This window comes from Vipera berus (genome assembly GCF_964194415.1).
Source record: "Vipera berus genome assembly, chromosome: 6".
In the NCBI taxonomy this organism is placed as follows: Eukaryota; Metazoa; Chordata; class Lepidosauria; order Squamata; family Viperidae; genus Vipera; species Vipera berus.
The window spans coordinates 68,419,341-68,434,186 of NC_138208.1; the positions used below are offsets into that span (position 1 = coordinate 68,419,341).

The 14,846-nt window shown below is 38.7% G+C and overlaps 1 protein-coding gene across 1 annotated transcript in view; it reads right to left on the reverse strand.

The window, feature by feature from the left end:
- The window catches only part of RFX4 (regulatory factor X4), a gene marked incomplete at both ends in the record, with an annotated part of 88,502 nt that overhangs the window by 6,831 nt on the left and 66,825 nt on the right, over positions 1–14,846 (reverse strand). The window contains 4 exons of the mRNA XM_081332043.1: positions 3,593–3,754; positions 5,881–6,000; positions 8,660–8,773; positions 10,659–10,757. Coding sequence (XP_081188169.1) covers positions 3,593–3,754; positions 5,881–6,000; positions 8,660–8,773; positions 10,659–10,757 — 495 coding nt within the window. The remainder of the gene's footprint in view (positions 1–3,592; positions 3,755–5,880; positions 6,001–8,659; positions 8,774–10,658; positions 10,758–14,846) is intronic.

Sequence of the window (14,846 nt, forward strand, 5' to 3'; positions counted from 1 at the left end):
AAAATCAAATGCAAGGATACTCTATAGATCTTGTAGATTCCTAACAGCGGAGGGGGGAGGGGGACCTGATAGTAAATGCTAGAATCCTAGGTAGCTCTACAAGTTTTGAGAGAAGGATTGAGAAAGCTTTGTGTACAGAAGATAACCACTGGTTGATTTCATAAAGTAAGCTGCTTGGAACTGTACACATTACATTTCCCTACTAAGAGAACAAAAATGGTTAATTACAGTAAATCATGATCTAATAACATGCAGAAAAAATATTTTCATGTATTATATTTGAAAGGGGTTAAAATGGCAAAGAAAAGATCCTCTCAATTGTTCAGAATATGCTCTTCTTCACATTAATGTTGCATAGTAAGGAGCCATATCTGTGAAGGCAGATTCTATATAGGAAAACCACACAGAACATGTAAGACTACATCAGCTGATAAATGCTGCAGAAGAGCTTCTGTTGAAGGCACAGATATAAAGTCTTGATGATGTTATATCTATGTCCATGAAGTGATAATATAGAAAGTGTTGGTCCTTATTTTCCTTTCCCATCCAAGGACCAGCAAATTCCAGTCCTGCTTATCCAGGGCATCTATAGCAGGATAGCTTTGTTTGTTTCTTGAGGCAAACTGTTGCAGAAATATGTCAGGCTGAAAAAATGGAAAAATGACAATGCAAGAGAAGAAACCTTTTCGAATATGATACTCAAAATCCTGAGACTTTATGCGTGTACCCTGTATATTGTGCCATGCTGCGTCATTGACAAATGGACCATTTCCACAAAGCGCACAACCCTTTAAAGTGGGGTGTCCAACCTTGGCAACGTTAAGACTTGTGGACTTCAACTTCCAGAATTTCCCAGTCAGCATGGAAATTGAAATGCACAAGTCTTAAATTGCCAAGATTGGGCACCCCTGCCTTAAAGGATTCATTATTAAGAGCACAACTGGGGTCAGACTGAGGAAGAGATGATTGTAAATGTATCTCTCCCTTGCAATAGTTAATTTTCTCTCCTATCAAATTCCAGAGAGGTTTACACTTGCAAATTGTTCCCAGAAGATGACTGAATAGGCATGGTAGCACAGAAGTAGAAAAATGGCAAAGGCCTTACCTTTCCACCTTCCTCACATTAATATGCCCATTCCAAACAATCTTTCCAAACCTTTTTAGTAATCAGGAATTTATTATAGGCGTTTGCATGTGGTTTTCACTTTCTCTCTAAGGCCATTTTCATCATCTTATGGAAGGAAATTCTGATTGCTGCAACTCAAAAATTGCATCTTACCATGTGGTAAGATGGGTGGCCAATAAATTTAATAAATAATAAATAAAAAGGATATTGTAGCCTGGAAAATCTGTAGAAAAGACTAACCAAAATGACCAAGGATGGGGATGGGGCTAGAACAACAGAATACCAGTGATGGAAATTTGTTTCCATCTTGTTTCCTTCCATTCCAAATATATCTTTTTCTGTGCTTATCTCAGAAATACATTTGGTTTTCTTTTAAGATTCTTGGAAATAATTTTTTTGTAAAAACTGAATGGAAGAGAAGTACTGTGTGGAAAGCAGGCTGGGCCATTCTCATTCATTAAAATCACAAATCTTTCTCTTCGTATGTAAGTCCAGTTTTCCTATCTTTTGTGAAGGTCCAGATATTAAGTGATTATGAGTCTGTGCAAAAACATCAGTATATTATTTAAGGGTTAAGTTATGGTACTTGGGCTGCAAAAATTCAAAGCTGGGATGTGAGGAGTGTGTTCATCCATGTGTTTCTTGATCTTTCAGCAGCCTTTTGATCATGGTATCTTTGGAACAGGTTGCAGGAGTAAGAGTGTGAGGCACTGACAATGTGACAATGTTTTTCTTGACCCTCATTTATGAGGTGCCTCAGGGATTGATACATTCTCGCCTTCTGTTTAACATTTACATGAAATCTCTGGGAGCAGCCATCCACTGATCAGAATCCAATGATCATCAATATGCTGATTACATTCAGCTGTAATCTATCTAGGTCTGCCAAGTGACGCTGTCAATGTCCTGTCCTGGTGTCTGGAGGCTGGGTGAATCTGAATGGGGAGGAAGAGATTCAGACTCAATCCTAGCCTGAGTGGCTATGAATTTTTGTCTCCTCCAGGATTTTTGCTCTTTAGTCCTGGATGACTAGTGCACAATTTTGGGGGTCATCTTAGCTCAATAATTCAAAGAATATGTGGCTACTGTAGTCAAAATAGCTCTTTGCCCAGTTACATCTGGCTTGCCACTTGTGCCCATTTCTTGATCAGGAGGGTCTCCATATGATCACTCGTACCCTAATCCCCTCACAGATAGACTACAGTACTGTGCTTTACATGGAACTATCCTTGAAGACCATTCAGGTGCTGTAGCTGGTCCTGTATGTAGCAACATAGTAAGCCTTGGTATGTTTATATGACAATGCTCCTCTGAGAGCAGCACTGGTTGCTGGTTAGCTTCTCATGCAATTTAGGATGGTTATGATCTATAAAGCCCTTCTTGGCATAAAAAGGTAAAGGTAAAGGTTCCCTCGCACATGCGTGCTAGTCGTTTCCGACTCTAGGGGCTGGTGTTCATCTCCGTTTCAAAGCCGAAGAGCCAGCTCTTGTCCAAGGATGTCTCCGTGGTCATGTGGCCGGCATGACTAGATGCCAAAGGCACACGGAACGCTGTTACCTTCCCACCGTAGTGGTCCCTATTTTTCTACATGCATTTTTACGTGCTTTCGAACTGCTAGGTTGGCAGAAGCTGGGACGAGTAACAGGCGCTCACTCTGTTACGCAGTACTCGGGATTCGACCCACCAAACTGCCGACCTCCTGATCGACAAGCTCAGCGTCCTAACGCACTGAGCCACCGCGTCCCTTATTCTTGGCATAAGGTCTGGTTATTTGAGGGACAGTGCTGTCTCCCATGGTTTTTGCCCATCTGGTAAGATTGGATATTCAGTGAGTTTGGAGTCCCTTCAATCAATCAACAGCACCTACTGTAACCCAGGTAATGTACATTTTCTGTTGCAGCACTGGCCTCTGGAAGGATATAACCCTCCCAGAATTCTCACCCTAATGATGTTCCAAATGTTCTAAAAATTAGCTGTTCTTCCAGGGCTTGGGCTAGAATATCTTTGGAGCCTTATTAGTGATGTTTTCTGTCTGAGGGAATGTGCTGCCAAAAGCATGGATTTTCTATTGGTTTTTATTATTATTATTATTATTATTATTATTATTATTATTATTATTATTATTATTATTATTATTATTATTATTATTATTATATAAGTCACACAGAGTTGCTTAGAGTTGGGTAGAATCTAAATTTTGCTAATAACTAAAATCAGCAAATCCCATCCCTGATTTGCGTCCAGTTTTATCCAAAGGATGTGATATGATGTTAAAAAGACAGATAAATTTTGCAACTCTGCACCTAATAATTCACCAAGGCTACTGATGATCAGATAGTCTTAAAGAAATTACTGTATTTCTCATTCTGTATAAATTTGGAGTGTAATTAAAACTTCTTCCTCCCTTGCAGTTTTAGGTCAACATTATCCGTTCAAAAGTCTACAGTTCTCCTTAGCCTTACCAACCTGTGGAGGTTGCTAAGCCAGCATACTCTGGGGACTGGCTGGTTATAGGAGAGGGAACGGATGGAACATCCACTGAGGTGGCAGATTTCGCTGGAGAAAAAGCCACGGGGGACGGACTCGATGGGACAGGTTCTGCCACTGTCATTTCTTCTCGTACTTCAACTGCAGCCAGGAGAAAAAGGAGTAGAAAATATAAACATGAGAATTATATCCCAGCATTCCTTTTTCTGTATTTATTGTTTGTTTGTTTGTTTTAGGATGCATATCTTCAATAAAATTCTAAGTGAATATTGCAAGCTCCCAAAGCAGACTTTACTTTATCGCAAGGCACTTTAGTACAAACATCTGTCATGCCTTAAGAGAAGCTTTTCTGGTGGGTCAGCTGTTCTTTCTGGCCAACCCACTGTTGTTGGGGGTAGGGGGAAGGAGGAGGAAAGAGTATTAGGTATGCTTGCTGTCTTGAGTTATTTGTAAAAATAATAAAGGCAGGATATAAAGTAAATAAATTGATATAAAGTAAATAAATTGATAATAAATGAATGTTAATTACTGTTGATATTTATTAATAAATGTAAATAAAATAAATCAACCTAAATCAAATGAATTAAGTTAATTTAGCAGAATGCCTAGTTTTAAAAAAGTAAGTAGATAATATAGTGGAACCAGCCCTGGTGCATTGAGAATCTCTAGAATGAGAAATCTGGGTTTAGAGAGCTGAAGGTAACCAGCCAAACTATCTGGATATAACAGGAGTTTACATGTAACACATCCGCAAGGCATCAAATTGGAGAAAACTGGTGGGAATTGTGATCTTCTGGGAATGCTACTGCATAATTAGCAGCTACATTTGAGAGTAATTTGGAAGCAACTGCGATTTTAATGTGCCTTTCTGATCCTGCAGGAAAGGATATTGCTCCTATTTTGCTAAAGTAGGAGAGAGAACTTTGTATAAAGCAGTCTTTAAAACACTTTGGTTGGCACTGTTGATAAGAGTTCCTCTTCTGTGTAATGCACCAGCAAATAAGCCTTTAGTGCCTTTTGCAAAAGGGAAAATGCAAATATAAAAAATTATTGAAAATTAAGTATGGCAGTAAAAGAATTAAGTTGATAATTAGCTGAAAAAACTCAATGGTACCCCTCTACCTTGGTGCCCTAAACACATGCTTATTTTGCTGAATGGTTAATCCAGGCCTGAAAGAAGGTTGCAGATGCAAAACGGGAGTCCTTCCTGCTCTACAGAGATTACATATGGAAGGTGCCACAGTCTTCTACTTGGGAATTAAAGCTTTCTGACCTTTCTATGAAATCAATTTAATAGGTTCTAAGGCTTCAAGCCTGCAAACTGAAGTGTTTCCTTAGACAAGATACATGCTAAAGGGTAAGCTCATACCATATAGCTTTTTGATTTATAAAACTTTCATCTAGCCCACAATGTCCACAGGTGCTTCTAGCCCAGCTCCCCAGTCTCTAACAAAGATATAGTAGTTTCCCCCCCCCCACCCTGCAAAGCATCTTTGTAACCATTGAGCATTAACCCAGAACCCAGGATATAGAAATCCAAATGATGGGGAATCATATAAAAAATAAGTCAAAGCCAGTCATTTCACTATGACTTACTATAATGTGTAAGCACAGTCAGGCCTAATCAATTTTTTGTCCTTAGTACCACACACAAAAGCAGATGTTCCATTGCCACATTTTTCCTACCATTCTAATAATTGTTGTGATTCAGGGTCAGCCTGTGGGTTCGGCAGTTGGGTCGGATGACTCGGATGACTCAGATGAGGGGGAGGAGGGGGGTGTTGAAGAAGAACTTGCTGATGATGGCTTGGAGGCTCCGCAGAGCCCCCAGCCAGGCCCCTCTTACTTGGTGGAGACCCAGCTGTGTGAGCCCGACAGTGTGGATGAAGATGACCCACAGCTGGCCCTGTTCAAGGACGCCCGACGCAGGAGGCAGTCAAGTAGGAGCAAGCAGAGAAGGCTGTGGGACTTCTCGGAAGGAGGCAAAGAGAGGCCACGCCCTGAACTCTAATAAAGGGAGTGTTTGGGGGAGGGCTGGTTTGCTGAAAGCAACCGCTCCGATAGAGGATCAAAGCTCCGGTATCTTGTTTCATGTTTTGTTTGTTTGTGTAATAAATTTGGCAGACGTATTCCAGCCTCTGCCGTTTGTACAGGGGTTGCCTTTCTGCAAGGCCGGTAGCAGGCTGGTACAGAACAATAATAACAAACATAGACAAACATGGGACCATTTGTGGTAGATTGATGTAACTTCAAGAGAACCACCTTACCTATTCCAGTGCCACCTTTCATCGCCCTCATCAGTTCATTGGCTCTCTCCTGGCAGTGGAGTGATTCTAACAAGTACAACACATAGTCATCAAACATCAGGTGAATAAGGTGAAAAGATCCTGGTGACAAAATAATGTGAGGAAAAAAGTGAATGCCATTTGCATGAAACTCATTGGCATTTAAAGTCCTGCTATTAATCACTTAATTGTGAGCCCCAAGTGAAAGAAAGAAACTATGGTACCCAAGGGGGGCAGTTGGAGTGATCCGCTCTGGTTGCAGGCAATGTGAGAGATGCTACCAAAGACACAAAGTGGCTGGCCATGGGTACGGAGTTGCATTGCTCCTGCCTGCCCACCAATCAGTTGCTTGATAGACAAAAGTGCTGTGCCTTTGAGTCACTTTTGACTTCTGGCAACTGTTCTCTGCAGTTCTCTTGGCAGCTTTTTTTGAAAGTGGCTCACCAGCTCAATATTTCTAGGGCTAAAAGAAGTGACAGGGCCAAGTTTATTTAGCGGGTTAGGGTAACACTGGAATTAAGAGTTTCTTGATTCCTTGCCTCATGTTTTAACCACTACACTAAGCTAATGGTTAGCAATAGAAGGAAACATTATTAAAAAAAACTGTTGTGGTTGTCAATCACACTGGCTACACTTCTGAATAAACAGCAAATCTAGTGCAATCAAGGAATTTGCTTTACAGTAAATATTATAAGGAAACTCTGCTTTGCGTAATATCAGTTTGGTGCTTTCCATAGTGCTGGTTCAGTTTTGTCACTGGGCAGTGTGAAACAGATCTCCCAATTGTTCTTCCCCAGCTTCTCATCAATTGCCTTCTAGTGGATGAAACAAATTTATTTATTGCATTTGCACACTGCTGAATCTGACAACTGAGAGCAGATTGGAACAATGGCACCTTTAAAGACCAAAATACAAAAGAAATTAATAGCAACCTAACATGAAGAAAATGAGTGCATGTGTCCTGCTTCCTCAAACTGGTAAAGTGGTAGAATCAGCTGGCAAGCTGGTCAGCTTCAAAATTTTATTTATTTTTTTGCTAGATGACTATCCTACCAGCCATCCAAGAGCTCAGGATGATGTAGGCAGCAGTTATGTTTTGCCCTACAAGAATGACTTTGGAGAGAGACTCTGGTCCAAAGTCACCCGGGGAGCTTTTACAGCTGATGCATCTTCCTGGTGTACGTACAACACCTTAGCTCTGGCATCGTGCGGGCTCTCTCAGCAGTATGGCATACTGGTTCTACATGTGGAATGGAGGATGGATGACGTTTGGTTTTTAAGTCAGATACTAATTATAAAAGCCTGGTTCCAGATATATTGGATTTGGCCTTTCTAATCAGCAGTTGAAATTTATCAGATATACAAAACACCAGGTTATGGAAGATTGCATCAGAGGAAATAGAGCACCCCCTGGGGGGGCTAGAAAATTGCCGTGTCTAGAATGACCTTTATAATAATTATCAATTTCAGGCAGAGTTAATGTCTGTATGTTTTCAATCTGATTTGATAATTTGATAATCTAGACTTTCTGTTATATATCAGCTCCCAAAGATTTGAAGCAAACTTAAACTTGGTCAAAACCTGGACCTTCTTGAGGACAATATTCTAGTATGATTGCCTTTCAGTCAAGCCAAGATTTTTCTTTTGTGTCTTTCTAACCTCTCCTTACACATTAATATTTATCTCTCTTATCAAATAACTATGTAATATGTAGGGAGAAATTCAATGTTAAGATGCAAAAATAGCCATATCAACTTATGTTAAGATAATGTGAAAGTACATTAAATTATTGTTTACACGGTGATTTTATCCATGTTTATTATTTAATAATATTCAATGTATTTGCTTATTTTATATTAGTTGGGCTACTTGAGCTTCTCTGTTGCTTACATTAGGGTTATCAATTTTTTAAAATGTGAAAAAGTATATTATTCTGATACTGCTTCCTGCCTCCCTCCATGTCCACATCAAAAATGGATGGGTTCACTTCTTGTCCTATGGAATTAAAGGATCCTTGAAATATGGCTGTCTAGCCTCTAACTGAATATATCCAGTAAAGGGGAAATTCTCCGGATAAGAAATTCTACCATCGAACTCCTCTTATTGTTAATTTCAACAATTATCTTTTTATACAGGTAATCCTTGACTTACAACAGTTCATTTAGTGACCATTCAAAGTTACAAGGGCACTGAAAAAAGTGACATGACCGTTTTTCACACTAACGACCATTGCAGCATGCCCAGGATCACATGATCAAAATTCAGACACTTGGCAACTGACTCATATTTATGATGGTTGCAGTGTCCCGGGGTCATGTGATCCTCTTTTGCGATCTTTTGACAAGCAAAGTCCATGAGGAAGCCAGATTCACTTAACAACCATGTTACTAACTTAACAGCTACAGTGATTCACTTAACAACTGTGACAAGAAAAGTCGTAAAATGAGGCAAAATTCATGTAATAACTGTCTTGCTTAGCAACAGAAATTTTGGGCTCAATTGTGGTCATAAGAACTACCTGCCACAATAGAAACGGGTTATTTGGGTAGACGGTTAGGGTTGTAGAAAAAAAAACAGAACATTTTTTCTCAAAATCATCACCATTATAACTACCTTCAACTCCACTGGACCCCATTTTCTCCTTGAAAACAGCCACTCCCCAACCCTGTATATATGGAAAGATATGAAACTTCTCCATCCCCACTTTTTTCTATTATGATGCAAAATTGCTCTTCCTCAAATCCCAGAAAAAAAAAAGTACCGAAGCTAGGTGCACTATGCAAAGTCATATCCCGAATTACTCTTGTACCAAAACAGGACCACATCAAGAGGAACTGCGGAGCCACTTTCTTCAAGTAACCTGGTCTTTTTGCAGCTACCTGTCAATAACAAGAAACAAGAGATCCGAGTGTGCTTACAAGGTATCATCCCAAGTATATGTCAATATTTTGCCTATGCTGCATTCTTGTAGAAGAGATGCCGGCTGTAGTACGTTGGGTTGCAAGGTAGCCTTTAGATTAGAGATCTTTGTTAACAGAGAACAGCATGAGCCTATTTAGCTAAAATTGCAATTGTTGCCAAAATGTGTCAAATCTGATTGGCACTTTCATTAATATTAGTAGGCAATGTTGCATATGGACAACAGTATAAGGCTGATAATTTAGTCTATATCTTCTTTGTCATATGAATGTCTCAGTTGATAAAACATGATAAATAACAGAGGTCAATATGTACCAGTCAATCTGAAGATGATGGTGATGGCATATGGAAGATTGCAACTGTGTGAGAGAAGTAAATGGTAAAGAAAATGAATTTAGACTTGAAAAGGGAGAAAGAAATACAGTAATGTTTTTGTGAAACTAAGGGAAAGGGTGAGATACAGGTGCGTGAAAATGATCTTATGGAATACAAAGTACTTCTGAAAATTTCGGTACCAGGGCCTCCAAACTGTCTCAACTAACATCTTCAGAAAGTGAATACTCCCCATTTAACATTATTTATAACTTTGCAAATGCAAAGGAAAGAATAATTTTTTTTATTTCATATTTCAATTTTATTGTCATTGTTCAAATCAACAAAGTTTTTCCCCCCTTCTTATTATTTTTTTTTTTGTTTTTGTTTTCTATTTTGGGATCCCCCGATAGATTTGTACAATGAAATACAGTGAAGTACTCCAGGAACCTCATGTGGCGTCAGATAATTCAGACAAAACCCATGAATCCAGATAAGCTCCAGGTAAATAAATATATCTAGTCAAGGTAGGTCACACTGAAGCTTCCAAATCATTTGCTGACTTAGTTATGCTCTTTTTCTGTCCCCTTATATTCTCAAGCAATTCATCACTTACAACTCACTTGCAAAATGTTTACTATAATTGCTGTGACCCACAGCAAATAGATCTGGTGCAGAAAATCTTGAAATCAAAAACAGCAAGCACTGAAAGCAAACAAAACCCATTTGCTTATAAAAACATATTGATTATATTGCTTAACGTTTTGGTTTGCTAAGAAATTGCTGAAATTGGTTGATTAAATAATAGGTGTGTCGTGCCTTTCAATCCATAATATTAAAAAAAATACCATTTTCTGATAAATTTATTATCAAAAAAATTAATGTTAGAGCAGGAGTTATGGAAATATGACTATAAACTTGTTTTTATTGTTGAAGAACAGTTGCAGTTCTCCTATCAAAGGTACATGTATTATATGAAAACTTTCCAAGTCACAAAGGGTTTCAGAAAGAAACATAACACATGCCAATATTGATATTTCAAATAAAAAAGAGTTTACTACAAACTCCTCACCCCTGTTCCAGCTACCAGCTGACTCTGAACTACTGTTCCTTTCCTGTTCTGACCAGAGATGGCTGTAGTTTATTGGTAGAAACCATGATTTGCATGCAAAAGGTCCCCATCATTTCCTGACTGACTGAGAAAGATCTCTGTTTGAAAGACTGAACAGGTGCTACCTGTCAGACAATAATGGGGTCATTGAATCAGTGATCTGACTCATATGTTAAGCTTCCTATATACCTGCATTACCACTTTGGCTAATATGCTCTTGATATCACCAAAACATTGTCTCCTGAAATGAAGGGGGGGGGGGAAATCCTTAAGTTTGGAAGTTGCTTCAAGAAGTTGCCTTCAGCTCCAGTTATTAAGTAGAAATTAACCAGTACTTGATTTAGAACTACACACGTGGAGGCTTTATGAGGGTTTGTACACCATGGGATTAGTTTCTTTCATCCTTTGCTTTTTTTACTGACCTTCACAACACATCTATCCACCATGGAATCCAGCCATTCGATGTATGATTCAATGGGTGACTGCTCTTCCAAAAGGTGATCAAATTCCTGATATACTGGCAAAATAAAACCCCAGGAATCCAAATCATTAATTGCTGTTGTCTCTTAGATGACAAATGAAAGCAAATGAACAGTTATACAAATTCCTTAGCTAAATTAAATAACAGAAAATTAATGCTATACTTAAGAAGAGAAAAGTTAAATTGCTTGTCATGACTATTCCTATTTATTTATTTATTTATTTATTTAAAATATTTATATAGTTGCCCTGCTTATAACCAGAATCAGAATCAGAATAGAGCTGGAAGGGACCTTGCAGGTCTTCTAGTCCAGCCCCCTGCTCAAGGAGGAGACCCTATACCAGTGATAGCGAACCTAAAAACTGCCCCCCCACTCTGCCTGTGAAGCCACCCACTGCCTCCACAGCCCACCGCAGATCACCCATGCGGCCCAGCAGTGCCATGGTAGCCACGCCCTCTGCCTGCGCCCTGCAGCATCAACTGCGTGCGATGGGTACGAAGGCGAAATCTTGTCCCCTCTGCTCGGCTGCCATGTCCTTGGCTGTGCTGCTCCACGTGGGCTGCGCTCAGGGGCGACTCTCCAGGGGGGCTGCTGGTGAGGAGGGGGCCATGGGGGGAGGCGGGTCTGGGGCAATGGCGTGTGTGCCCACAGAGAGGGCTCTGAGTGTCGCCTCTGGCACCCGTGCCATAGGTTCACCACCACTGCCCTATACCATTTCAGACAAGTGACTGTCCAGTCTCTTCTTAAAAACCTCCATTGATGAAGCACCCACAAAATCTGAAGGCAAGCTGTTCCACTAGTTAATTGTTCTCACTGTTAGGAAGTTTCTCCTTAATTCCAGGTTGCTTCTCTCCTTTATTAGTTTCCATCCATTGTTTCTTATCCTATCTCACGTGCTTTGGAAAATAAATTGACCCTCCCCTCTCTTTGTGGCAGCCTCTCAAATACTGGAATACTACTATCATGTTCCCCATAGTCCTTTTCTCTAGAATGGCCATTCCCAAATCCTGCAACCATTCTTCATATGTTTTAGTCTCCAGGCTTTTAATCATCTTAGTTGCTTTGTACTTTTTCTAAAGTCTCAACATCTTTTATATAGTCCTTCCTAGTCACATTGCCTATAATCAGTAGTTTTGCATGATTTTTTGCTATGTTTTCCAGTATTGTTTATCTGTAAGGAAAAGTCAGACTCCATTCTGAGACTCATTCTTCCAAGACTCTGACCCTTTAGAATAGAAAAGGTCATGCATGAAATTCATTTAGAAATGCATCAAGATGCTATTTAAATGCAGGACAGGCAACACCTTATCAAGAAACATTCTGTAGAAAAGAAGCAACAGTTATTTGCAATATCTAAAATACACTTTTCTGTGATTTCAAGAATGCTATGAGATGTTTAGAGATAATTCGGCACAGGATTGTACATCAGGAAAATACATCAGGAAAATAAGTACTAAGCATGTTTTATTGTATCTTTACTTTTATAAATATTTTATTTTGCAACTGTCCAAATGATCTTATAATACACATGAATGGCATCCTTTTCAAAATATAGCATTATTAAGTTGCAACTCCAAACATTCTTTCAATAAACAAATGTAGATATTTGGAATTATGCATAAATAAAATTCTAGTGAAGGCTGGTCAAAAGCTGACTGACTTCTAGATAAACATGACTGGTGTGTTTCGTAACTATCATGCAGCCTTAGAAACACATTAAAAATCATGGGACCATGAGAGTCTGGTTGGGTCAGGTCAAAGTTTTATATAGATTATACATTCTATGTAGACTGCAATGGCTATTGAGATACATCCTGAAAGCTCATAATTAGAACATCAGGTTCTCTCTTCCACACTTGCTTTGTGCCAATTGTACTTGCTACTAAAGTTATGCTCTTATGAAGTATTATAGTCATTGGTCATTCAATGACCAGTTTATTTGCAGAACCACCTCTCCCTAAAAACATATAACCCAGACATGTCAAACTCATGATGTCACATGACATCGTGCAATGTATCAGGACGGTTTTGCCATTGCCAGCAATGGGGTGGGTGCAGCTTCCAGATGATGCATCCAGCCCGCGGGCTGACAGTTTGACACCCCCAACCTAACCTGTCCTACTAAATTGGATAAGTGGGCACATTTCTAGTCTCCTCTCCTCCCTTAAATGTTGCTAACCTATAGGACGTAGGAATTGTGCCTTCTCACAGCAGTCCCTGCTGTTTGGAAGACCTTTCCTTTTGAGTTTGGGCAGGCCCCCACCCTTTTATCTTCCAAAAACCACTTAAGATCTGATTTCTACCCTATGCACTGGGATTGAGTGAGATTATGAAAGAGCCAGTGGTTAGAATATAGTATTGCAGACTAACTCTGCCCACTGTCAGAAGTTCAGTCCTGACAGGCTCAAGTTGACTTAGCCTTCCATCCTTCCAAAGTCGGCAAAATGAGGACCCAGATTGTTGGGGATGCTATTGCTATTACTACTTGTTGTGAGATGCATGCAAGCTTAGCCATGACACCAGCTCCTTGGATTTTAATGTTTGGTTTTAATATTTTTATTGAAAAAAGATGTTGTTTTATCTCTTGGTTGTAAGCACCTCAGAATTTGATAGAAGATGAATGGCTACATGAATGTTTGAAACAAACAAATATATTCTTACCACCATGGATTTTTCTAGTCCTTCAAAATAATCTAAAGTGCTAGTATCGCAACATCTGGTCAAAGTGAATTCCATAACAAAATAAGCATTAAGCTAAAAAATCTCTCTCTCTCTCTCTCTCTCTCTCTCTCTCTCTCTCTCTCTCTCTCTCTCTCTCTCTCTCTCTCTCTCTATCCATACATACATACATACATACATACATACATACATACATACAGGTTTTACAAAAATTATGAAGCAGTGGAAAGAAGACATTTTTATTCTGAGCAGCTTGCTTTAATTTGTACGTCTAAAGAAATGGTGTGGGTTTGCTTTTTATTATCATGTTATGTCAGCTGTTTTTTAAATATTGTTTTTGTATTTAAAAAATGTTTTTAGAAGTTTTCTAAGAGAAAATAAAAGAAAAACCAAGAAAAAAAGAAAAATGATGCAAATACATAATATCGATAAATAGATGAAGTTGCAAAGAAGTTGAACAATAAGCGACCAGTATATCATTGATAATAAATTAACCTTTAAAAAAACAAAATTAATTAAATTATTTTTAAGAATAATGAAAAGCCTTGGTGGAGCAGTGGGCTAATGCCTCCTTAAGTAACACCAGCTGCCTGCAGTTAGTGTAGGTTCGCATCCCACCAGGCTCAAGGTTGACTCAGCCTTCCATCCTTCCGAGGTAGGTAAAATGAGGACCCAGATTGTTGGGGGCAATTAAGCTGACTTTGTAATAATGCCGCTTGGGGTGTGTGTGAAAGCCCTAATAAGCAGGCATATACATAGAATGAAGGCTACTGCTAAGCTTGTAGGCCGCCCTGAGTCTTCGGAGAAGGGAGGGATATAAATGGAATTAAAATAAATAAAAATAAAATAAAAATTTCAAAGATCTTTTTGAATCTCTGAGTTCAGTGCAGGGTCTTCACTATTTGTTTTTTTAAAAATATCTTTTAAAAAGGGAGGGAAGCAAAAATAGTTGGTTTTGAATTTGCTGTTTTTTGTTACTATATTTTGTAGCATGCAAAATCCAATTTAGTATAATGAAACTACTTTGGATTAGATTTTTAAGAATTAGGAATTTTTAAGACTTAGCAGGCTACATGTTAAAAAACAGACAATATGTTAGTAAACAAAATATTAAATTTATATACATATATAATTTTTTTCAAATAATCAATATTGCTAGTTATTGTATGGGCTTAACTAGGAATAGTGAACTGCCTACATTATTTTATTTTATTTTTAATCAAATAGAAAGTTAAAAAGTTTTGTAATTAAGTTTGGAAAATAGGGAAAGGTATGAGCCAGAGAAATGTACATAACAGAAGGATGCTGTGAGAAAGAGCTTGAAAATGGTCAGTGAAAAATTGGCTATTTTTTATTTTTAAAGTACTTAATGAGGGAGGGAATGTAGAGGTTATAAAAAGGGATGTCAGAAACCATTGTGTTTATGCAAATTATGATCTATATTC